General features: G+C 42.0%; 1 protein-coding gene across 2 annotated transcripts in view; it reads left to right on the top strand.

Annotated features, from left to right (window-relative positions):
* The window catches only part of CRIM1 (cysteine rich transmembrane BMP regulator 1), a 945,688-nt gene that overhangs the window by 523,494 nt on the left and 394,532 nt on the right, over positions 1-27,662 (top strand). For both annotated transcript variants that reach the window (XM_040350800.1, XM_040350799.1), the window contains one exon: positions 25,873-26,070. In XM_040350800.1, coding sequence (XP_040206734.1) covers positions 25,873-26,070 — 198 coding nt within the window. The remainder of the gene's footprint in view (positions 1-25,872; positions 26,071-27,662) is intronic.

Raw genomic sequence — 27,662 nt, 5'->3', positions numbered from 1 at the left:
TCTCCTCACGCGATGTACCAATCAGCGTGAGGAGAGTTGAGAAGCCGATCCAGAGTGATCACGTGGTAAAGGGCCACTGTTATTGGCCCTTCGCCCCGATCCATGACATGCTGGGTCTGGGAGACCCCGACGGTCATGGATATTTCCAGGTGTGCACCATTCTGGAAGGACGTTATAGTATGCCCTCCTAGAGTTAAACGTTTTGTATCATTGTAGCTGTTTTTTGGCTATGGCCCAGTTGGCAAGTGGTTAAACTGAGAAAATTTACCATAAAACAAGGTAAATTTTGAACTGATTACAGCATTACAGTATGTCTCAAAAGTTAGGGCAATAAAAAGCTGGCAAAGTAAATGGTATGAACAAGGAAGAGCTGGGAGAACATTTTGAAGTTGTAGGTAACAAGTCAGTAACATGTTGTCTTTTATACCCTGGAGGTCTCATTAACAAAAAAATAAAAATAAATCGCTGATCGCCGCCATTACTAGTAAAAAAAATATATTAATACAAATGCCATAAAAATACCCCCTATTTTGTAAACGCTATAACTTTTGTGCAAACCAATCAATAAACACTTATTGCGATTTGTTTTTACGAAAAATATGTAGAAGAATGCGTATCGGCCTAAACTGAGGAAAAAACATGTTTTTTATATATTTTCTATATATTTTGGGGGATATTTATTATAGCAAAAAGTAAAAAATATCATTTTTTTTCAAAATTGTCGCTCTATTTTTATTTATAGCGCAAAAACTAAAAACCGCAGAGGTGATCAAATACCACCAAAAGAAAGCTCTATTTGTGGGAAAAAAAGGACGCCAATTTTGTTTGGGAGCCATGTCGCGCAATTGTCAGTGAGAGCGACACAGTACCGAATCGCAAAAAGTGCTCTGGTCTTTGACCAGCAATATGGTCCGGGGGTTAAGTGGTTAAAGAGAACCTGTCACCCATTTTATTATGTTTTATACATTTTTTTTATTGGTTACCTGCAAGCACATAAATAATGAAGCACACCACATACACACACGTACAAACATATACATATATGTATAGGTCAGAGGTGCCTACGCACGAAAATGTCAATTGCAGTACACATGCCACGCATGCTAGAGTGAGGGGAATAATTCTAGAACCAGACTGTAACACTAAACTGATGACCTGTAGGCAGCTTTTAATGTATCGCCTATGAAAAATGTAGGGTGGGGGGTGTGGGTGTGGGGGGTGTGGCTAGCTGTGGAGCTGGATGGCAGCTTGAGTCTTGAGCTATGCTCCTTAGCAGGGATGTACAGCGTTAAGCAGCAAAAGGCATTTCCCCTCTCCCCAGAAAGCGAGGGGGAGCAGCGGGACACGAACCGGCATGCCAGGGAGGCATAATCCGCCGCCAAAACCGCTCCGCCTGACTGAATATTTGGACCCATGGAACAACGCTCTTGGCAAGATGGCGCCGGCCATACTCCATCCTCAGCTGACCAGCGTGGCCGAACAAACAAAGCACAGCCACATCACCAGAATGGCACAGAGCAGATGGGGGTGAGAGATGCAGAGGACATGGACAGTCTCCCTCCACAAGTAACAGACCTAGCAGACACTCAGCATGACAGAGGTAAGAGGCTCGCCTCATCCCCATGCAATTCCCATGACAAAACACCTCAGGCTAAAAAGCACCATGGGAATGCCTCAGGAGACACCTCTCACAGCCCTGTACATATATCTGCACTGGCAAATATGCCTGTAACTGACAACCCAGTATTTCAAAGCATGCTAAAATCAATGTTGCTCGCTCTGCAAAAATATTTACATAGGGAGCTGCAGCTATCTCTCTCACAGGTTCATGATGGGCTTGATTGGCTGGAAGACCGAGCAGACACAGCAGAGGAGCACATGTCGGAAATAGGAAAAGCTCACAATGTGCTTTTTGATGCACACAATCACCACTAGGATGAGATCCACAAAAATGTATTAAAGCTGGCAGACCTTGAAGATAGGTCCAGGAGAAACAATATAAAATTCAGAGGGATCCCTGAGTCGGTATCATTCAATGAGCTAAAAAAATACTTACGACAACTATTTCCACCCTGCTCCCTAATCTCTCCCCTCACGACCTGCTCATTGATCGTGCGCACAGAATCGCAAAACCAGACCACTTGCCAGCGGAGACACCTAGAGATGTCCTGGCCAGAATTCATAGTTTTCCCCATAAAGGAACAAATCCTATTCACGGAACCTCAGACCCCTACCAGCGCCCTACTCCAAAATATATATTTTTGTGGATCTGTCACCAGCTACAATGGAATTACGCAGAACAAATTCCCCGGTCACCTCAATTCTGCAGGAGAATAAAATCACCTACCGCTGGGGATACCTCATCAAGCTTCTGGTTACCAGCAAAAAATTGTCCCAATCTTGTCTCCTAAGGAGGGCTACAAAAAACTGACTAACTGGGGCCTATTTCCCGTATCCGGGGCCTCTCACTGGTCACACAATCAGGATGGTTCTTCATCCTCTCCTCTTCAACACCAACTGAAAAGGGCAGATAAGAAAGATACTTAAGGCCACTTGTCCCCAACATGGAAATATCCTGCTTGGGCGAACTATTCAAATTTCACCTCTCCACCAATGCATAGTGTCCCGAGCACACTCAGTTTATTATTCTTTAACAATACCTCATAGAGTATGTATTCTGTGAAATCTCTCTACGTTTTTTTTTTGTTAATGATAGTGTGAAGTCATTTTACCGAACGTTCATAGTTTTGTAATACTTATTCTCTGAATTGCAACAATTGTTTTTTTTGTTTGTTTGTTTTTCTTAGACGGTTAGAACTATTTCGTTGTTTTTTATAACTTTCACAGCAAATTACTGCCCAATAACTAATTGCTATAGCAGACAGCTGTATACAATATCATAGTCTCGCTCAATCTCTGCAAATCAACCTCAATCACCTGAAATTATGCCAATCAACATCACATCTATTAATGCCAAAGGGCTCAACTCCCCTTTTAAGAGAAATCTTCTATGGAAAGAAGCATGTTCCCAACATGCAGACATACTATGCTTCCAAGAGACGCACTTTTCAAACACCAAACCACCCTCCTGTACACATAAAAAGTGCTCTCATTACTTCCTCTGTAACAACAACAAAAATAAATGTGGGATAATGATAGCTATTAGTGCCAAACTCCCCTCTGTCCTTCATCACATAGACACAGATGATGAAGGCAGATTTATAATCCTATCCACCACCATTAATAATCACCCATAACGTTGGTGAATGCTTGTGTCCAACACCTCCCAACAAAAATTTTACAAAAAGCACAGAGCTAAACTAGACCCTTGCAAAAACAATGCATTAATCATTTGCTGTGACCTTTATAACACCCCAACCCTCATACTGGATTCCACCAACCCTGCCAGGAGGGCATCAGCTCTCTCTTCATTCATGGATAACAAAGCTCTATACGATCCCTGGAGGTGTATGCACGATGTTGAGTGTGACTTTACATTCTACTCCCACTCTAGGAATTCTTACTCTCAGATTAATCTTTTCCTCACAAACAAAAAAGCTATATTGGCCACCTCAAATTCTCATATAGGTCTCATCACATCTCATCTTTGAAAATATTCCCCCAATCTTGCCCAACCAATCACTCTCTATGGAGGCTGAACTCATCCCTCATAACCAATCCAAGATACAAAAACACAATTAAATCTGAGATTGAGAGTTTCTTTAACCACTTAAGACCCGGACCTTTATGCAGGTAAAGGACCTGGCCAGTTTTTGCGGTTCGGCACTGCGCCGATTTAACTGACAAATGTGAGGTCATGCGATGTGGCTCCCAAACAAAATTGGCGTCCTTTTTTTCCCACAAATAGGGCTTTCTTTTGTTGGTATTTGATCATCTCTGCGGTTTTTATTTTTTGTGCTATAAACAAAAATAGAGCGATATTTTGAAAAAATTCAATATATTTTACTTTTTGCTATAATATCCCCCAAAAAGATATAAACAACTTTTTTATTTTTTCCCTCAGTTTAGGCCGATACGTATTATTCTACCTATTTTTGGTAAAAAAAATCGCAATAAGCGTTTACAAAATAGGAGATGGTTTTATTGCATTGTTATTAATTATTTTTTTACTACTAATGGCGGCGATCAGCGATTTTTTTCCGTGACTGCGACATTATGGCGGACACATCGGACAATTTTGACACATTTTTGGGACCATTGTCATTTTCACATAAACAAATGCTATAAAAATGCATTGTTCACTGTGAAAATGACAGTGCAGTTTAGGAGTTAGCCACTGTAGGGGTTATGTGTGACCTCATATGTTTTTCTAACTGTAGGGGGGCGGGGCTGGACGTGTGAAGTCATTGATCGTGTTTCGTTATATTAGGGAACACACGATCAATGAAGCTGCCACTGTGAAGAACGGGGAATCTGTGTTTACACACAGCTCTCCCCGTTCTTCAGCTCCGGGGACCGATCGCAGGACTCCAGTGGCAATCGGGTCCGCGGGTCTCACGGCCGTGGTCACGGAGCTTCGGACCGCGCCCCACGGCTGGGCACTTAAAGAGGACGTACAGGTATGTGCTTGTGCCCAGCCGTGCCATTCTGCTGACGTATATCTGCATGAGGCGGTCCTTAAGTGGTTAAGACTAATTGTACATCTATCAGCGATCAATCTATGGTATGGCTAGCTCATAAAGCTTTTCTACGAGGTTTCCTCATCAAATTTGGTGCTCAAGAACATAAATGACACTCGGTGGACAACTCAAAACTAATTAACAAATAAAAAATCATCCAATCAGGCAACAGTCGATGCAATCAGGGACCATAGATAAAAATTAAGTGAACTGGTACACTGCAAATTTGACTATTACGTCAAACATTTCAAATTAAATCCCTTCAGCAAAAAAATCTGGAGCCTTTTTGGCACGTTAAATGACAGCAAATGTGCATGGAAATCCCTTACCTCCTAAACTCACAAGCGGTACGCATGACCAATCCATTGGATATAGCCAATACTTTTGCAACCTTCTACGCTCAATTGTATAATCTGCAAGAATCAGGGACCACCTCCCCGCCAAGCCCTGAGAAAAGAAAAGCCTTTCTTTCTTCCATACAACTTCCCTCACTGTCCCCCACACAAATGACCACACTATCCACTCCATTCACACAAGATGAAGTCAATAACACTATCAAATACCTCCCACTGCACAAAACCTGAGGACCAGATGGGTTCTCTAATGAATATTATAAGCACTTCAACAACATCCTATCACCCCATTTATGCACTACATTTTAACCATTAGGCATCCACAGGAAAAAATCCCTAACAAATGTCTCGAAGCACTGATAGTGACCCCTTCCCAAACCAGGTAAACCATCCGACGCCCCTGAGAATTACAGACCCATCTCCCTACTAAACACAGACACAAAGTTGTACGCAAAATTATTAGCTCTCCTCGGTTATGAATCAGTTAATACTTGTAGACAAAGTCGGCTTCATACCGAGTAGACAAACCTCAGATGGGACCCCAACGTTTTCTACACATCATTCAATGGGTAGAACACAATTGAGTGTCTTCTCTACTACTCTCTTTGGATGCAGAGAAGGCATTCAATAGAGTACAATGGACTTATCTAGGTGCGGTTCTACGCAAGTTTGGCATAATGGGCACGCTTCTAAATACAATCAATACTCGGTCTATACACATCTCCAAGCGCAAAAGTGGACCTCAGGTGTACTATCTAACTCTTTCAATATGACAAACGGCACAAGACAGGGCTGCCCACTGTCACCTTTAATCTTTGCAATGATCATGGAGCCCCTAGCCCAACAGATTCCTTCTGCGTCCCAAGTTAAAGGTATAAACTGAACACAAAATTGTTCTACGTAGATGACGTCATAATTGCCATCACAGATCCAAAGCACTCCCTAACCGAAATACAACACATTCTTGACCAATTCAGTGCAATATCTTTATACAAAGTACATTTTTATGCTAGTGATAGGTCTAGATAAACTAACCATACAATATATTTTGAAACGCTCCTTATTTTCGTGGTCACAAGAATTTTCTTCGCACCAATTTTAAAGACCTTGTAAAAAAGCTTCAACAAATATCTAATGAAATGCACCACCCCTTTGTATCATGGGCCGGTAGAATTGATTTAGCCAAAATGTTCATACTTCCATACGTCCATACTCTCCAATCTCTTGTTAACTCTTTTATCTGACAGCAAAAAAGGGCCATAATAAAAAAAAAAACTAACGACCCCAACATGAATGGGTGGATTGGGGCTCCTAATATAAATCTGTATTACAAGGCAGTCATGTTGGATCAACTCAAACTCTGGTGGACTTCATCTATACCTTCCAATTGGAAACAAATAGAATTGGTTGTGCTGGCTAAAGACCCAAAACTTTACCTTAGTGCCTTGCTTCTTGCCCCCACCCCCAAACACTTCCTGATGGATACAATAACGGCCTCCTTGAGAGTTTGGACTTCTATCCCTCAAATGGTGAAGGGCGTACCCCACACCATACTACGCTACCTACCAATCCAAACCATCTTACTCATACTCCCAAACCCTCCAACTGAGCTCCTGGATTGATGCAGGTATTCACAACATTAGAAACCTCTTCACTGCTTCCTGTCTATTGTCATGTGAAAATCTTCAAGCCAAATATGGTCTCTCGCCAAGAACGTTCTACATTTATCTAAGGATCAGATCTCTACTCAATAAAACACACTGGATAAAACATGACAAGATTTTATCCCCTATGTTAAAATATATTGACTTAAGTAAATATGTACTACATTTATGGTCTATTCTCGCAATCAGTGGAGGAACCCATCCAAAACCAAATCCTGTAATGGTCCAAGCACACCCCATCAGTCCCACCACCTATCCAGTGGTACAAGGCTTTATCACTACCTTCAAAACTCTGACTGTACCACACACTGGAAATCCCTACAAAAGCTCTTCCAACATTGGTACTACATCCCCAACAGAATTGCCAAGATCTACCCTACTATGTCTCACTTATGCTGGAGAAAGTGTGGCCTCCCAGGAACTTTCTTTCATATTTGGTGGGAATGTCCAACCATCAAAGACTTTTAGAACCGGATACTAAAGCTGCTCCAGTCAATTGTCCCCACCGCAAATAATCTATCCTCCAGCGACCTCCTTTTGGGCCTGATGATCCCCACAAGGCCCAGGAAATCTCAAACTGTGGCCACCCACATCCTTATTGCCACAAAGTTGGCACTAGCAAGAAAATGGAAAAATATAGATCCTCCTAACATCCAGGAAGTAATTGCAATCTTAAATAACAACTTCAAATTGGAACACACCTTCTCCAAAGCCCAGCTTAGCACTGGAAAATTCTACAGTAACTGTGGAACAATGGGTCAGTGACCCTAGAAGTATACAGCTGGACTGACCCTACATTCACAAATGATTTAAAATAATCTTTATGCTCCTATCTTTCCGTTCATTAGCAAACAGGCAACACATTTGTCTCAGCATTGTGCACTTAGTACTGTTACATAGTGGATTAAACCAATACATGCGATTGCTTGCTGGTTCTACCTCTTATGCCGCGTACACACGATTGGTTTGTCTGATGAAAACGGTCTGATGGACCGTTTTCATCAGACGAATCGATCGTGTGTGGGCCCCATCAGTTTTTTATCCATCGGTGAAAAAACTAGGAACTTGTTTTAAAATTATCTGCTGGTTAAAAACCGATAGAAAAAAACGATCGTCTGTGGGTACGTCCATCGGTTAAAAATCCATGCTTGCTCAGAATCAAGTCGACGCATGCTCGGAAGCATTGAACTTCATTTTTCTCAGCACGTCGTGTTTTACGTCACCGCGTTTTGAAACTATCGTTTTTTTAACCGATGGTGTGTAGGCACGACTGATGAAAGTCAGCTTCATCGGATATCTGATGAAAAAATCCATCAGACTGTTTTCATCGGATGAACCGATCGTGTGTACAGGGCATTATAGGTAGTAAGGTTAATGTCAACTCTAAATATCAACATTTTTGTTTCTACTTATACAAGACAATGTATGTGCATGCTATTGCTCTTCTACTTTTGTATGCATGTGAAATGTATATCTGAATGTTGGATACATGCCATTGCATATACCTTTCATAACTTGAGAATGTACCATTCCTTTTGTAACTTTTGAAAACAAATCAACTTTGACGTTAAGAAAAAAAAGGAAAAATGTAGTGTGCTGAAGTTTGTCACCATTTCACAGACGCACACAACTTTAAGGACTGACATATTGGGTGCAGCCTCATTGTTGATATTTTACCCCCCAAAAAATGGTAACTTTGTGCCCTAAAATTAACTGTAGTGTATTTTTTAACAGAACTTTTGCATTTCTTATACTTTTGCCATTGTGTACATAAAAATTTGGAACTACCACCGTTTTATTCTCTAGGGCAGGGGTCCTCAAACTATGGCCCGCCAGTGTGATTTACCTGGCCCACGGACTGCCCCATTAATATTGCAGCAATCCCCCTCCCCCTGCTACCTTTTTATCACACAAGATGAGAAACAAGACGGGTCCGGACAAATGGCGGGTCTTTTGAGTTGAGCAGCGGGGCGGTTTCAGCAATCAAACACCTGCCTTTCACTAACAAAGTCAAACCCTTTGTCCGGACCTGCCATGGAGTTCAATATTGAGTTGGCCCACCCTTTGCAGCTATAACAGCTTCAACTCTTCTGGGAAGTCGGTCTGCAAGGTTTAAGAGTGTGTCTATGGGAATGCTTGACCATTCTTCCAGAAGTGCATTTCTGAGGTTGGGCAATGATGTGGATGGACAGGTGTTCTATTGGGTTGAGGTCAGGACTCTGTGCAGGCCAGTCAAGTTCCTCCACCCCAAACTTGCTCATCCATGTCTTTATGGACCTTATTTTGTACACTGGTGCACAGTCATGTTGGAACATGAAGGGGCCATCCCCAAACTGCATGAAATTTTCCAAAATATCTTGGTGCTGACGCCTTAAAGGGGTTGTAAAGGAAAACATGTTTTTTCTCTAAATAGCTTCCTTTACCTCAGTGCAGTCCTCCTTCACTTACCTCAGCCTTTGATTTTACTTTTAAATGTCCTTATTTCTGAGAAATGCTCACTTCCTGTTCTTCTGTCTGTAACTACACACCGTAATGCAAGGATTTCTTCCTGGTGTGGAGAAAGCCTCTTGAGGGGGGGAGGGGGCGAGCAGGAGTGTCGGGACGCCCACTAACACACCGCTCCTTTCTCTATCTGCAAAGTAGAGAGTGTCCTGACTTGCCTGCTCGTCCCCTCCCCCCTCAAGAGGCTTTCCCCACACCAGGGAGAAGACCTCGCATTATGGTGTGTAGTTACAGACAGAAGAACAGGAAGTGAGCATTAATCAGAAGAAATAAGGACATTTAAAATCAAAATCGAAGGATGAGGTAAGTGAAGGAAGACTGCACTAAGGTAAATAAAGCTATTTAGGGAAAACATTCCTTTACAACCCCTTTAACTACTTGCCGACCGCGCACCGCCATTCTACGTCAGCACGTAGTATAACGTCCTCTCTTTGAGCTGCCACTAGGAGGCGTGTGCGCCCCCCGCTCGCCCCCGACTCCCGTGCGTGTGCCCGGCGGGCTCGATCGCCGCCGGGCACACGCGATCGCTCGTTACAGAGCGGGGACCGGGAGCTGTGTGTGTAAACACACAGCTCTCGGTCCTGTCAGCGGGGGACATGCTGATCTTCTGTTCATACAATGTATGAACAGAGGATCAGTGTTTCCCCTAGTGAGGCCACCCCCCCCCCCCCACAGTAAGATAACACACTTAACTTCACTGCCAGTGGCATTTTTATAGTAATCCAATGCATTTTTATAGCACTGATCGCTATAAAAATGCCAATGGTCCCAAAAATGTGTCAAAAGTGTCCGAAGTGTCCGCCATAATGTCGCAGTACCGAAAAAAAATCGCTGATAGAAATTACTAGTAAAAAAATATATTAATAAAAATGCCATAAAAATACCCCCTATTTAGTAAACGCTATAACTTTTGCGCAAACCAATCAATAAACGCTTATTGCGATTTTTTTTTTTACGAAAAATATGTAGAAGAATACGTATCGGCCTAAACTAAGGAAAAATATTTTTTTTTTATATATTTTTGGGGGATATTTATTATAGCAAAAAGTAAAAAATATTCATTTTTTTTCAAAATTGTCGCTCTATTTTTGTTTATAGCGCAAAAAATAAAAACCGCAGATGTGATCAAATACCACCAAAAGAAAGCTCTATTTGTGGGAAAAAAAGGACGCCAATTTTGTTTGGGAGCCACGTCGCACGACCGCGCAATTGTCAGTTAAAGCGGCGCAGTCCCGAATCGCAAAAAGTACTCTGGTCTTTCGGCAGCAATATGGTCCGGGGGTTAAGTGGTTAAGACTTCCCTTCACTGGAACTAAGGGGCCAAGCCCAACCCCTGAAAAACTATTTCACATAATTCCTCTTCCACCAAATTATAGACCTCACTTTGTGCACTGGTATAAATAAAGACATGGATGAGCGAGTTTGTGGTCGAGGAACTTGACTTGCCTGCGCAAAGTACTGACAACATCCCGATAGAACACCTTTGGGATGAATTAGAGCGGAGACTGCAAGTCAGGCCTTTTCATCCAACAAAAGTTCCTGACCTCACAAATACGCTTCTAGAATAATGGTCAAACATTTCCATCCTTGTGGACAGCCTTCCCAGAAGAGTTGACGATGTTATAGTTGCAAAGGGTGTGCCAACGCAATATTGAACCCTACGGACTAAGACTGGGATACCATTAAAGCTTATGTGTGTGAAAAGGCAGGTGTCCCAATACTTATGGTAATATAGTGTACATACATGCAAGACATACAATTCACATTCATCTTTTGGTATTCTTTAGCGCAAGGGAAGTGGCATGATCGCCACTACTCTATCACCTTGAATGTATGTCTTCAGTATTCATGTGCAATTACGGTACATTTTTGTCTGATTACATCACTGCTCCACTCTGCTCAGTTCTCCAGTAATGCCTAAAATACTGCACATCTGTCCCAAACATCTGCTTCAGACATCTGATGGACCTGGTGCTGTTTACTGAAGCATTCATCCATTCAAAGAGAAAAGTAGCAGCCATGTGCAGGGTCATCACACCAAGGACTGAGTCTGTCTTTATGTGCATCCAAACCATTACATTATATGGATTTTTTTACATAGTAAATATGTGTACAGGGTAATATTATATGTCAGAATATGTCTGTGTAGCTGAAGATAAAGAAGTATAGAATCGCCTGCAGACTATTTAGTAATCTCTAAGCCTTTAGTCCAGGTTTGTGCACACACTGAGAAACCTGTAGTATCCAAGCCTATCAAATTGTACAGGTAAGAAGCTATTCCTGGTTTCAAGGTTGTAGCCCTGGATAAAATTATGAGGCTGTGTCCCTGCTACCTACTTGACCTGCTCATTAACCCTATCATGCACAACCATACAGAGCATGAACCATATATATATATATATATATATATATATATATATATATATATATATATATATATATATATATTTTAGTGCATTTTGTTTGTATACTTTACAATAACTTGACATCCCTTGGGCAGTATTGATGAAATTAGGTGGGAGGTCATGGGGGGGGGGGGTTTATTTACTAATGGCAAATCCACTTTGCACTACAAGTGCAGTTGCTGTAGATCTGAGGGAGACATGCCAGGGAAATAAAAATGTAATTGTTTGCTTGTACGTGATTGGATGATAAAATCAGCAGAGCTTCTCCTGATTTCAGATCTTCCCCTAAGATGTACAGTGACTGCACTTTCAAGTGCACATGTAGTGTAGATTTTAAAGAAGCTTCACATAGATGATTAGCTCTGAATGGTCATAGGTATAATTTGTATGCATAAAGAGGTGAATTGAATAGTATTTGTGTCAGGAAAGATTGTCCTGAATTGCACACTTTTCTAATATTAATTGTAGAATCTGTAACATAGAATGTATAAGGTTCACTTAATAAAATTATTCTCAGAATAGCTTATACTGCAACATGTGTAAATGTGATTTGTGTTCCAGTGCTAATGTAAACTCGTATTTCAGACTGGCTACACATAGGCCACCCATCTAAATGATTACAAGGGCAGACATTTGCCTGCTTGCCAAAACTGAGAGATGTAGATTTCCACTGACAAGTTAAATGACTGGATATTATATTAGTTATATAATAATATGGTAGCACAGCTGGACAGTGATTTCATAAGCAGTAATTGCTTGCCATCATTGTTCAACCCTTAGTCAGACCTGGATTCAAAAGTAGTGACATTTACTAAAAGAACCAGACTGTGCAAAGCCTTTGGCTGAAAAATCTGTCTTGGTACCACCATCTTCTCATATTAAAACTAGAGACAAAAAGAAACATTGGTATCATCTTAAATCTGTTATCACAAAAAAAATTACTGTGGCCCCCGGCGCTTCCAGAGGGCCGCACAATAGCAGCACATTGTTCCACCTCCAAATTTCAATCCTTCATTTTTTGCAGCATATCACAGTGCACCTGAAGTTGGAGTACTATAACCTCCAGCATTGTTGTCACTAAGGCCCCTTTCACACTGGGTGAGGGAGGTGCGCTGGCGGTCGTTTTCTTGCTGCGATATTCGGCCGCCAGCGGTGTGGTTTTAACCCTCGCTATCGGCTGAGAAAGGGTTAAAAGGGTTAAAACTGCCCACAAATTGCAGCGGTTTGCGGGCGGTATAGCCGCGCTGTCCCATTGATTTCAATGGGCAGCAGTGGTAAAGGAGCGGTAAACACACCGCTCCTTCACCGCTCCAAAGATGCGGCTAGCAGAACTTTTGGTGCAGTCTTGCTAGCTTACCGCTTCAATATGAAAGCCGTTGGGCTTTCACACTGAAGACTGCGGGGCAGGATTTTTTCAGGCGTTATTTATGTGCTATTTTTTAACGCTAAAACACCTGAAAAACTCCTTGGTGTGAAAGGGGCCTAAGTGCAATAACCACTCCTAGTGTTAGTGTATGCAATGATTACCACCAATATTGGAATTTGTGAATACAATAATAACCCCCAGCATCAGTGCCGATGAACACTGTAAGTTTTTAAAGATTACAACAATGTTGGGGGTTACCCCAACATTGTTGGTGGAAGCAATAATAAACCCCAACAGCCGTGAAAGCATATAATATGCAATAAATAATCTCCCCCACACACACATTTGGTGGCCACTGGCAGTACTTCTCTCTTTCTCCAACCCCAGGCTAGGACCAGGAGTTAACTCCACCCACAGTAATGTCTTTCAGTGGTGGGTGCTAAAACAATGAGTGCATTCTTGTACCTGGCTCACTGCTGCATCTATATTGTGACCAATAGCCTGTGGGTTGTGTTGAGCACTAGTTATCTTAAATTGCCAGTTCTCTACGTAAGACTGTTCAAAAACAAATGGAAAGTGATTATACCTATTATGTAATGCTCTGGAATTTTGTACTGCTTTGTTTATTATTTTTCAAATAAAGTGCCAATTCTCTCATAACCTTTATTTTCGATAAAAGGGGAGCCTGGCTGGTGAATCTCTAGTTTTTCTACGGATATAGTGAGAGCACCCTTGCATAATTTCAGATTTATTTTTTCCCGTCCCACCTGGGAGTTTTGACAATCCCACTTCTGTGTCGCATTTTCCAGTATCTGTTGCCTTCTCCATTATGGGAACAAAAATCAGTGAGAATGGTAGAACCCTTCATAATGCCAGCAGCAGGTGTATGTAACTAAATGAGTCAGAAAGAGACAGCATACATTGTCAAGAAGTTAAGGGCTCATTCACACATTTGTTGATTGTTATGAACATAGTAGTTCTAATTAAAACTCCTATAGTGTTTGATGCTTTTTGTTGCATTTTTGAAACATCTCCAAAGCATGTCAAATGCCTGTATAATTGTTGTTCTTCTAGGACAGGGGTCTCCAAACTTTTCAAACAAATGGCCACTTTATTGCCCTTCAGACTTTAGGAGGGCCAGCAGGGGAAGAAAATGCCACGGGCCCGGCATCAGTGAGAACACATATGGCCTCAGGGTTGGTGGTCAATCGGAGTAGGAGTATTCCCCCTATTAGGAGGAGGAACAGTATCCCATCATTGGTATTGGTGGACAATATAGTGCCCCATTGTTTTTGTCAGTGGGAGGAATAGTGCCTTGTATCAGTAGGAGGAATTGTGCCCCAAGGGCCAGATAAAGGCTAGCAAAGGGCCACAGTTTGGAGACCCCTGTTCTAGGACAAAGTGTTTAAAGAAGATGTGGTGTAGAAAAAATGGTCTGCTTTGTGTCGCGTTTAGGTGGTATGATAGCAGACATTTATTGTGAATTATTTGCAGTTATGGATACATATACTTTGATCTCTTTGACGTGTGGCTTGGTCCACTTCAAGATGACCATGGATAGATTGCCAGTGTTACTTGCTGGCACTGACCTTTTCGCTGACACAAAAAGCTTTGCCACTCTCACTGATGCTCAGTTCCTCTGTTCTTGCCTGGCATTCAGTATTGCTAGTTGGTTGCTTTTTGCCTGCATGCAGAAGCAAATGATGTAACCACATGGCTGCTCTATACAATCAGGTAAAAGTGATTTGAAGCTGCTCTCTCCTAGTTTTTTTGTTATTTCCCAGTGTATGCTGTGATACACTAGTCTCTACTTCCTCTCCTCTATTATCCACCCAACAGTTTTAAATGCTTCACTATAAGGCCATAAATCATATAGGTGTTAAGGTGTGTTTACGGAGCAATACTATTGAAATCCATGGAAGTGGTAGACAAACACTGATGCCTCACAAAAGTGATGTGCTGCTTATTTTTGATACAACACAATGCTACCGCTCCTGTGTGGTCATGGCAGACATTGAAGGGTGGTTAAATGGCTTTAAAAACACTGCTTGAACTCATCTTAAACACAATGGACACATGTGTAAACGATCTGCAGCATCCACCAACAATTTAGATATCTAATTAGGGTAGACACTGCTCACTTTTTTCAAGTCTTTTATTATATCTATTAACCACTTTACCCCCGGACCATTTGTCAGCCTTAAGACCAGAGGTGTTTTTACAATTTGCCACTGCGCTGCTTTAACTGGTAATTGCGCGGCCATACAATGTTGTACCCAAACAAAATTTGTGCCCTTTTTTCCCCACAAATAGAGCTTTCTTTTGATGGTATTTGATTGCCTCTGCGTTTTTTAATGTTTGCGATATAAACGGAAAAAGAGCGAAAATTTAGAAAAAAAATATGTTCTACTTTTTGTTATAAGAAAAATCGAACAAACTAAATTTTAGTCATACATTTTGGCCAAAATGTATTCAGCCACATGTCTTAGTAAAAAAAAATGCCAATAAGCGTATATTTATTGGTTTGCGCAGAAGTTATAGCGTCTACAAACTAGGGTACATTTTCTGGAATTTACACAGCTTTTATTTTATGACTGCCTATCTCAATTCTTGAGGTGCTAAAATGGCAGGGCAGTACAAAACCCTCCCAAATGACCCCATTTTGGAAAGTAGACACCCCAAGGAAACTGCTGAAAGGCATGTTGAGCCCACTGAATATTTTTTTTTTTTGTACCAAGTGATTGAATAATGACAAAAAAAAAAAAAAAAATTACAAAAAGTTGTAACTAAATGATATATTGCTCACACATGCCATAGTTATATGTGGAATTGCACCCCAAAATACATTCTGCTGCTTCTCCTGAGTATGGGGATACCACATGTGTGGGACTTTTTGGGAGCCTAGACGCGTACGGGGTCCCGAAAACCAAGCATCGCCTTCAGGATTTCTAAGGGCGCAAATTTTTTATTTCACTCCTCACTACCTATCACAGTTTTGAAGGCCATAAAATGCCCAAATAGCACAAACCCCCCCAAATGACCCCATATTGAAAAGTAGACACCCCAGGCTATTTGCTGAGAGGCATGTTGAGTCCATGGAATATTTAATATTTTGCCACAAGTTGCGGGAATATGACAATTTTTTTTTTTTTGCACAAAGTTGTCACTAAATGATATATTGCTCACACACGCCATGGGCATGTGTGGAATTACACCCCAAAATACATTCTGCAGCTTCTCCTGAGTACGGGGATACCACATGTGTGGGACTTTTTGGGAGCCTAGCCGCGTACGGGACCCCGAAAACCAAGCACGGCCTTCAGGATTTCTAAGGGCATACATTTTTGATTTCACTCCTCACTACCTATCACTACCTATCACAGTTTTGAAGGCCATAGAATGCCAAGATGGCACACAACCCCCTCAAATGACCCCATTTGGAAAGTAGACACCCCCAAGCTATTTTCTGAGAGGCATGTTGAGTTAATGGAATATTTTATAATTTGCCACCAGTTGCTGGAATATGACAAACATTTTTTTTTTTTGCACAAAGTTGTTACTAAATGATATATTGCTCACACATGCCATGGTTATATGTGGAATTGCACCCCAAAATACATTCTGCTGCTTCTCCTGAGTACGGGGATACCACATGTGTGGGACTTTTCGGGAGCCTAGCCGCGTACGGGACCCCGAAAACCAAGCACCGCCTTCAGGATTTCTAAGGGTGCAAATTTTTGATTTCACTCCTCGCTGCCTATCATAGTTTCGGAGGCCATGGAATTCCCAGATGGCACACAACCCCCCCAAATGACCCCATTTTGGAAAGTAGACACCCCAAGCTATTTGCTGAGAGGCATGGTGAGTATTTTACAGCGCTCATTTATTTTTGAAAATGAAGAAAGATATATATATATATATATATATTTTTTTTCTTTTTTCAATTTTCAAATCTTTGTGACAAAAAGCAAGATCTGCAAAATACTCAACATACCTCTCAGCAAATAGCTTGGGGTGTCTACTTTCCAGAATGGGGTAATTTGGGGAGTTGCCATCTAGGCATTCCATGGCCTCCGAAACTGTGATTGACAGTGAGGAGTGAAATCAAAAATGTACACCCTTAGAAAGCCTGAAGGCGGTGCTTGGTTTTTGGGGTCCCATACCCATACGCGGCTAGGCTCCCAAAAAGTCTCACACATGTGGTATCCCCGTACTCAGGAGAAGCAGCAGAATGTAATTTGGGGTGTAATTCCACATATGCCCATGGCATGTTTGAGCAATATATCATTTAGTGAAAACTTTGTGCAAAAAAAAAATTAAAAACAAATTAATAATTCTCTTTCCCACAATTTGTGTCAAAATATAAAATATTCCATGGACTCGACATGCCTCTCAGCAAATAGCTTGGGGTGTCTACTTTCCAAAATGGGGTCATTTGGGGGGGTTTTGAACTGTCCTGGCATTTTATGCACAACATTTAGAAGCTTATGTCACACATCACCCACTCTTCTAACCACTTGAAGACAAAGCCCTTAGTGAGACTTTTTGTTTACATGAAGACATTTTTTTTTTTTGCAAGAAAATTGCATTGAACCCCCAAACATTATATATTATTTTAAAGCAAAGGCCCTACATATTAAAATGGTGGGTGTTGCATTTTTTTTTCCACGCAGTATTTGCGCAGCGATTTTTCAAATGCATTTTTTTGGGCAAAAATACATATTTTTTTATTTTAATGCACTAAAACACACTATATTGCCCAAATGTTTGATGAAATAAAAAAGATGATCTTAGGCCGAGTACATAGATACCAAACACGACATGCTTTAAAATTGCGCACACATGCGCAGTGGCGACAAACTACATACATTTTTAAAAGCCTCTACGGGTTACCACATTAGATTTACAGAGGAGGTCTACTGCTAAAATTACTGCCCTCGATCTGACCTTTGCGGTGATACCTCACATGCATGGTACAATTTACATATGACGCCAGACTGACACTTACGTTTGCCTTTGCGCGAGAGCAGGGGGGGACAGGGGTGCTTTTTTTTTATTTATTTTTATTATTATTTAATTTGCTTTTTTAATTTTATTTTAAACTGTTCCTTACTTTTTTATTTGTTTTATAATTTGTATTGCCATCTTAGGGCATGTAAATATCCCCTATGATAGCAATAGTTAGTGACAGGTACTCTTTTTTGAAAAAATTGGGGTCTATTAGATCCTAGATCTCTCCTCTGCCCTTAAAGCATCTGACCACACCAAGATCGGTGTGATAAAATGTTTTCCCACTTTCCCAATGGCGCAGTTTATATCTGGGGAGGGGACATTCCCTCCCACTGCTTGTAAAAGCAGTTTAGAGGCTAATTAGCCGCTAGGATTGCTTTTACATGAAAGCCGACCGCTGGCTGAAAAGAATGATACCAAGATGATACCTAAACCCCCAGACATCATTCTGGTATAACCATTCAAAGTCCAGCAACATACCATACGTTGATGGTTCTTGTTGGACATGTATTGTAATCTTTTTTTTTTTTTTCATGCAGCCTGTTGGCTGAACGAAAAAAAGAGATTGATCGGTGGGTATGCCCACCATTAGAATACCTCCCTTCATCCACCCACTTCTAATGATGGGCATACATGCACCATTTATATATGCCGAAGCATGGGGGCATCCTCCCGCAAAAAAGTTATGCCGCTCACACACGTATGTACGCCGCATAAAAAGTTATGGCGCATACACGCGGTCGAACTTTTCCACGGGGCAACCTTCCGACGGAATTTCAACCATATGTACGCGGCATTAGGAGCAAAATCGCTCCTCCGCCCCTAATGCCCCCCATGCTTCGGCATATATGCTCTTTTTTGAAATGTGGTGGTGAAATCACCTCCCACAGTGTTGGAGTCGCGGCTTTATGTATCGTGGGAGCAAACGCTGTTGCTGTCACGCTAAATAAATCCGCGCTGCAACTGAATGGCGTACCTGCTAAGCAAATGATGGTTAACATTATAACAAAGTAACATTACATTTTAACAATAAGATCTTACCATACCATACCTGCAAAGCAAATACCAAAAAAAAAAAAAAAAAAAATGTAAAAAATAAAACATTTTTAACGCAACCTGTGCCTAAAAAATATATATGCCGAAGCATGGGGGCATCCTCCCGCAAAAAAAGTTATGCCGCGTACACACGGTTGAACTTTTCTACGGGCAAGCCTCCGTCGGAATTTCGACCGTATGTATGCGGCATTAGGAGCAAAATCGATCTTCCGCCCCTAATGCCCCCATGCTTCGGCATATATGCTCTTTTTTTAACTGTGGTGGTGAAATCACCTCCTACAGCATTGGAGTCGCGGCTTTATATATCGTGGGAGCAAACGCTGTTGCTGTCACGCTAAATAAATCCACGATGCAACTGAATGGCGTACCTGCTAAGCAAATGATGGTTAACAATAAAACAAACATTACAGTATAACATACCATACCTGCAAAGCAAATACAATAAAACATTGTAAAAATAGAGAGAATAGATATAGAACAATAGTGAGTGGACAGTAGAGAGTGAACATAAGAGAACAATAAAGAGAGGAGAAAAATACAACCACAACTATTTTTGGATTTTTTATTTTATATGTTTTTGTGTGTTTTTTTATTTTTTTTCACTTTTTTCACTTTTATGAAAACTATTAACTGAACGTTGCAGATTATGGTCTCTCAAAATGTGATGGCCATAACATATTCCGAGACCCTGTGTTGGTGTGCCTAGGACTGTGTGGTGCTGTACCCTACGCTAAAACTCAACTAGTGTGTGGTAGCGTTTGAAACGTACACCAATGCAGAGACCAGGTTGGTCAGGACAGTCGGGACAATAAAAGCGGGTGTCACGCCTAAATATGAGTTTGCTGCAGACACAACATCTTTTTTGGGGGGTTCTTCGGGTAGGGGTAGCAGCGAAGACAAAAGGAAAATGCCTCTCATACAGCCGGCTCACTGCATTTGCGTTGGGAAGGTGGGGCACAGCACCATCTGGAAACAGAAGGGCTTTGACGATCTCTTCCTGGAATTTTAGGAAGGATCCAGTCCGTCCTGAAGCTCTGTATAGCACATGAGCGTTCAGCAAAGCCAATTGAAACAAATAAACAGACACTTTTTTGTACCAGCGTCTGGATCTCCGGGCAATTAGGTACGGCGCCAACAACTGGACATTAAGGTCCACCCCTCCCATGTTAAGGTTGTACTCGTGGATACAGAGGGGTTTCTCCACAACACCAGCCGCCGTAGGAATTTGGACTGCCGTGTCTGCGTGAAGCGTGGACAGAACAAAAACATTCCGTGAATCCCTCCACTTCACTGCTGACAAATTATTACACTGTAAGCAGGCTCTCTCCCCCCGACTAAGACGGGATTCTACAAGCCGTTGGGGGAAGCCCCGGCGATTAGGTCGCACGGTGCCACATGCGCCAATTCCATAATCAAAAAGGTGACTAAAGTGGCACGCTTGTGTAATAATTGTCCACGTACAAGTGGTACCCCTTTCCGAATAAGGGTGACACCAATTCCCACACTATCCTACCAGCGCTCCCTATGTAATCTGGGCAATTCTCCGGCTCTACGTGACTGTCTTTTCCCTCGTAAACCATAAAGCTAGATGTATAGCCTGTTGCCCTGTCACAGAGCTTATACAACTTGACCCTGTATCTGGCACGCTTGCTGGGAAGGTATTGTTTGAATGACAAGCGGCCAGAAAACTTAATCAGGGACTCATCAACGCAGACAACTTGTTGGGGATTATACAAGGCTGCAAACCGTTCGTTGAGGTGGTTTACGAGGGGCCGAATTTTGTAGAGCCGATCGAATCCAGGGTCTCCCCGAGGACGACAGAGTTCATTGTCACTAAAATGCATGAACCGCAAGATCTGCTCGTATCGTGTCCTGGCCATGGAGGCAGAGAAAATGGGCATATGGTGAACTGGGTGCGTGGACCAATACATCCGCAGCTCACTCTTTTTAGTAATGCCCATGATGAGGGAAAGGCCCAGAAAGATCTTAAATTCGGAAACCGTAATTGGCTTCCAATCTCTGGCAAGGGACAGCTGGGGATTAGCGGCGATGAATTGACCAGCGTACAAATTGCTTTGGTCCACAATAGATCTATAGAGATCTTCCGTGAAATACAGCGAATAGAAATCCAGTGACGTAAAATCAACTGTATTCACCTTAATTCCGGGTTGGCCAGTGAATGGGGGAAGTACGGGTGCTGCAGAAGTGGTGGGTACCCAATCAGGATTGGCAAATGCAGCAGGAAGGGCACTATGGGGACGGGCCTGTCTTTGTCGTCTTCTTGGTGGCAGCGGGACACTACTCGTGCTTGCCACCTCTCCAGCTTGAACTGCACTTATGGGACTCGCCACGTCACCTAGTGTTACTGCAGTGCTGGATGTATGACCAGGATGTACTAGGCCGCTGGTGCTTGCCAGTTCACCAGAAGGAATAGCGGCGCTAGTACTTCTCTGCTCCATACGAGAGCCATGCGGTTCTTGCACCTCAGCGACAGCAGAAGATCGGGGTCTGGTACGCCTGACCCTAGCAGGGACCACAACTCTGTCGTCAAAGCTATCTGTCAGGGAGCCACTGTCGTCTACAGGATCGTATTCTGAGCAAGAATTTGACAGATGCGTGACCTCCTCCTCACTATCTGTCAGACTCATATACAAGTAGGCCTCTTCATCACTGTACCATCGATTTGCCATTTTGAGCTCTAAATTTAGGGGTACAGTGGTGAGATTCACAGGCAAAAAAGCACCTGACCTGTTAGCGACTGAGTCAAGTGCTACCAAAAAAACTGTTAGCGATCGCAGTGATCAGGCCTGACTCTGCGAACGCTGCAGTTTTGAGTCCGTGATCGATCGATCAATACTGCACTTCAGTGGGCTGGGCTGGGCGAAGGGGCTAAACGCAGGTGCTAGCAGGTATCTGGGCTGATCCCGCTAACAATGCGTTTTTGGGAACCCTAAACTGCAGGGGACGATAGTATAGATCTGATCAGATCAGGTATCGATCCGTTCAGATACTATACCACTAAAGGGAGGTGTATGGTGCGTGCGTGGGTGTTAGTGCTACTGGCACTAATCTGACGCTGCCTGGGGCGACGCAGACCCTATCTGGCGCTAAAACCAAACTTTTATCACCCGCCGGGCGATCAGGGGGTTAAAACTTTATTGCAAAAAATATGGCGGGTGCCTTGATGCTATAAAAAATAAAATAAACTGCATCACCCGTGACACTTATACTGTGATCACTGGTGACGGGGTAATGAAGGGGTTAAACCTTTATTGGGGGGGTTATGGGGGGTCCCTAGACTTTTTAGGGCCTAAGACTAATTACCCTAACAATTATTTTAGTCACTAATGACACTAGTACAGCGATCAAAAAATCTGATCGCTGTACTGGGTGACACAGTGACAGGCAGTGAAGGGGTTAATTTGGGGGGTGATCAGAGGGTGAATTGTGTGCCTACGTGACCTGGTGTCAGTGTAGTGTTGTGCAACTCACGGTTAGATGCTCTCTCCCTCTCGGTCTGGAACGAAAAGACCGACACGCGGGAGAGAGCAGTACTTCCCCTGTCAATGTTTACAAAACATTGACAGGGGAAGACAACCATTGGTTTAGAGTGATCACCAGGTCCAGGCCAGATTTTATTGGCCTGGACCTGATGATTGATCAGTTCTGAAACGAATCTGATCATCGGGAACGGCGGGAAGGCGCGCGCGCGCCCCCTTGCCGTTCACGCGCAGGACGTATATCTACGGGCTCTCGCCCAGGAGAGCCGACCTGCCGCCGTATAATGACGGTGCACGGTCGGCAAGTAGTTAATGTAACAACACTGAAGAAATGACACTTTGCTACAATGTAAAGTAGTAAGTGTGCAGCTTGTGTAAAGTCCCTTTCACACGATAAGACCGTTCTGACCTGCCTGGCCATTTTTCAGGTGGATCTGAGTCGGTCATCCATAGACACCTATAAGCAGGGGGATGTCAGTGGAGATGTGGCTGCTAACACCCGCCTGCAATCCGATCAAGACAGACGTATGGCAATATGTCTGCCATCCGTCTTATGGGATCGGACGAGAACTGATGAAAACACATGCTATCTGTATTTGTCCAATCTCCCCATATAGATCTGCGGGGCTCTGACGGGCCCCTCCCTGCTCAGTGTCAATATTTTGTGTGGCCACCATTGTTAATTTTGGCAGCAAATTATGATTTAGTTTTAGTATTACTCTTTGGACTAAAATGGCATTTTAATTTTAGTCCCATTTTAGTCTTCTGCAATTTTTTTTAGTTTTAGTTGTATTTAGTCTCCAGGACCTTTTAGTCGACTAAAACGCATTTTAGTCATCTAAAAGTGTTGTTAAATTGTAATGCAGTATTTAAGCATTCCTCTACAATTTCCAAACTCATTATACAGTATACTGCTGGAGTGAAAAATGTAATATGTTATTATTTATGGTATTGAGGTATGAACATGCACTAGAGACTAGTGTTAATTTTTACGTCAAATTTCAATTTAGTTTTAGTCTTAGGGGCAGATCCACAAAGAGAGTACGCCGGCGTATCTATTGATACGCCGGCGTACTTTCAAATTTCCCGCGTTTTATCTTTGTTTTGAATCCTCAAAACAAGATATGACGGCATCTGGGTTAGATCCGACAGGCGTACGTCTTCGGATCTTAGATGCAATTCTTCGGTGTCCCCTGGGTGGCTTTCCCGTCGTTTTCCGCGTTGAGTATCCAAATTAGCTATTTCCGACGATCCACGAACGTACGAGCGGCCGTCGCATTCTTTTACGTCGTCTCTAGTCGGCTTTTTTTGGCTTATAGTTAAAGCTGCTATCTGGGGACGTACGTAATGTTAAGTATGGCCGTCGTTCCCGCGTATAATTTAAAAAAAAAATTATTTTGTTTGCGTAAGTCATCCGTGAATCGGGCTGGACGTAATTTACGTCCACGTCAAACCAATGACGTCCTTGCGACGTCATTTAGCGCAATGCACGGCGGGAAATTTAGGGACGGCGCATGCGCAGTTCGTTCGGTGCGGGAACGCGCTTCATTTAAATGAAACACGCCCCCTACTCGCCGCATTTGAATTGCGCGCCATTGCGCCGCGAGAGATAGACTACGCCGCCATAACTTACGGCGCAAATTCTTTCTGGATTCGAACCAAACACAAGTAAGTTATGGTGGCGTAGCGTATCTCAGATACGCTGCGCCGGGGCAGATCTTTGTGGATCTGCCCCTTAGTGTTTTGACTAAAATGGCATTTTAGATTTAGTCCCATTTTAGTCTTTTATGTCATCAATGTCGTATTTTAGTCATCTCAATTGTTTTTGTTTTAGTCGTATTTTAGTAGACTAAAATGGTATTGGGTTGGTCGACACAAATGTTTTAGTCTACAAAATTAACACTGGTGGCCACCATTATTTTTTTAGCAGTGACTTAACCCTCTTGAACATGGAGTTTTACCAGAGCTTGACAGGTTGCCACTGGAGTCCTCTTCCACTCCTCTATGACGACATCACAGCGCTGGTGGATGTTAAAGACCTTGCGATCCTCCAACTTCCGTTTAGGATGCCCCTGACCATCACCTTTACCTTTTTAGGTTGGAGGTGTGTTTGTGGTCGTTATTGTGTTGGAATATTGCCCTGTGGCCCAGTCCCCGAGGGTAGTGGATTATGCTCTGCTTCAGTATGTCACAGTACATGTTGGCATTCATGGTTCCCTCAATGAACTGTAGCTCCCCATTGCCGGCAGCACTCATGCAGCACTCATGCAGCTCCAGACCATGACACTCCCACCACCATGCTTGACTGTAGGCAAGACACACTTGTCTTTGTACTCCTCACCTGTTTGCTGCCACACACGCTTAACACCATCTGAACCAAATAAGTTTATCTTAGTCACATCAGACCATAGGACATGGTTCCACTAATCCATGTCCTTAGTCTGTCCTTAGTCTGCTTGTCTTCAGCAAACTGTTTGTGGGCTTTCTTGTGCATTATCTTAAGTGGAGGCTTCCTTCTGGAACGACAGCCATGAAGACCAATTTGATGCAGTGTGTGGCATATGGTCTGATCACTGACAGGCTGACCCTCCACCCCTTCAACCTCTGCAGCAATGCTGGCAGCACATATACGTCTATTTCCCAAAGACAACCTCGGTATATGACGCTGAGCATGTGTCACTGTGCTGCAGCTTGGTTTCAGGGTCTTGGCAATCTTCTTGTAGCCCAGGCCATCTTAATGTAGAGCAATATTTTTTTTTTCAGATCCTTAGAGTTCTTTGCCATGAGGTGCCACGTTGAACTTCCAGTGACTAGTATGAGAGAGTGAGAACAATAACGCCAAATTTAACACCCCTGCTCCCCATTCACACCTGAGACCCTGTAACACAAACAAGTCACATGACATTGGGGAGGGAAAATGGTTATGTGGGTCCAATTTGAAAACAGTTGGTGTACTCAATTTTGTTGCCAGTGGTTTAAACATTAATGGTTGTGTGTTGAGTTATCTTGAAGGGACAGCAAATTTACACTGTTATACAAGCTGTACACTCGCTACTTTAAATTGTAGCAAAGTGTCATTTGTTCAGTGTTGTCACATGAAAAGATATAATAAAAGATTTACAAAAATGTGAGGGGTGTACTCACTCTTGTGAGATATTTTGTGTGTGTGTATCTATATACACACACACATATTGTTCTTATAATTTTTATATAACGTTTGTTCATGGTATGTTCGCTCAAAGAAGCACTAGCTCTTAATATACCCTTGGTGAATGAAGAACACTAAATGGTAGAATATATGTTTTGCAAAGTATTTGTTATGATCGTAAAAGTAGTATTTCTTTGGACTTAAATTAGTTTTTTTGGTATCCCACAGATCCTGTGTTCCCAGTGCATGATCCTGCTGGTTGCTATGCTAATGGACAGATAAGAAGCCATGGTGACCGCTGGAGAGAAGATGACTGCACTTTCTGTCAGTGCATTAATGGAGAGCCCCACTGTGTGGCCACTGCATGTGGACAGAGCTGTTTAAAACCAGTAAAAGTGCCGGGAGAGTGCTGTCCAGTGTGTGAAGGTATGTCATTAACAAATTTAACACTGTGTTCTAGAACAAGAGTTACAATTAATGTTTTATGTCACTAAAGTGTATAAACCCCTAGTAGTGTATGTAATTTGGCATAATGGAAGAGCTGTATTAATCAGCTGTTTCCACTCTAGGTAATCATGATAATTTAAAGTAAAGTAAAGTTTTCTCAAAGTTTTTTTAGCATGGAAGTTGATTGAGAGATCCTTCACAAATCCTTACTCAATAAAACCGCATGTGTGTTTTTAATGTGTTTTTTTTATTTTTTATTTTTTTATTTTTATTTTTTATTTTTATTTTTTTATTTGTGTTACTGCATTCCAGTACAGTTGTGTGCATGAAAAAAGCAGTGTGTTATTTTTCTGGAACTAAAAAGCATTGAAATGTACTGTGATGGTGTAAACTATTTCATTAGCACTCATAAAGCCTACTTTCCATGCAGAAAAAAAAGCATTGCACGCGGTGTGAATAGGTCTTTACCCCAGATGGGAAGCAGTGTAGTTAGTAGAATAAATCACTAAATTAATATATTGGAGGGTCTTAAGAGTGAAATTGATTATGGTGGTGCCCATTAGGTTGGCTTCCCACGCTGGGAATGGAAGGTACAATAACAATTGGCTGGGCACTTGTCTAACTGACAACTTTTATTTATTCATATAAAACCTTTATCCTTAAAGGAAAAAAGAAAGTGTTGTTGTAACTGCTTGTTGAACTGCTATGTGAGCTGGAATTTGGCTTGTTTTAGTGTATTTAAATATGCTTGTTGTTAGTACATTCAACACTCCCCACCCCACAGATTGACAATTGTGCTATACAAAGGTGCCCCTGTGCACTTCATCATGGGTGTAGGCACTCTAATACAGGAGGTGAGTTACTGATCTGATCACCAGGGCAAAAACAGAGGAAAGCCTAAGAAAACGAAAAAGAATGCAGCCACCACATCTACAGTAATGATTGCATTATGTGCATGCCCCTTATGCGTTTCACAATATTTATAGGTTTTGGGGATCTTTATTTCCAAGGTAAGCACTTGGGAAAGGTCATACTTTCTCGGAAATGTTGTACTCTCTAAATGTTATGCATACTTGTATTATTCCCACGTTACAGTGAGTCCTGCATCGGCAAAGCTTGTGTTTACTTGAGGATTCAACACAACCTTCCCAAAAAGAGCATATAGTAAATACCACCTATAACTTTATAAGCCAAAAAGAAGTTGATTGACAGCTGTGCCCACAAAATTTCACCTGCTTAATACTTGTAGTGTGAAATGACCACTTGCCCTTTAACCTTGTGCTGCCTATTTTATGCTTATGCCTGCATCAGAGAGCCAAGGTGTTACTGAAAGATACACTGAAATATATATATATATATATATATATATATATATATATATATATATATATATATATATATATATATATAATATTTTTTTTATTTTTTAAATGTGATGTTTAACAAACATGTTATTTTTCCATAGTCAGCTGACATGAAATATTTTAGGGTCTCTGAAAAAAATACCTAAAAGTATAAATAAAGCAGTTTTTTGTCCTAATGTAACCACTTCTAAAACAAACATTTGTGTA

Source organism: Rana temporaria, chromosome 4, assembly GCF_905171775.1.
Source record: "Rana temporaria chromosome 4, aRanTem1.1, whole genome shotgun sequence".
NCBI classification, from domain to species: Eukaryota; Metazoa; Chordata; class Amphibia; order Anura; family Ranidae; genus Rana; species Rana temporaria.
The sequence above is the reverse complement of the archived record's forward strand: the minus strand, read 5'-3'. Positions and strand labels throughout refer to the sequence as shown.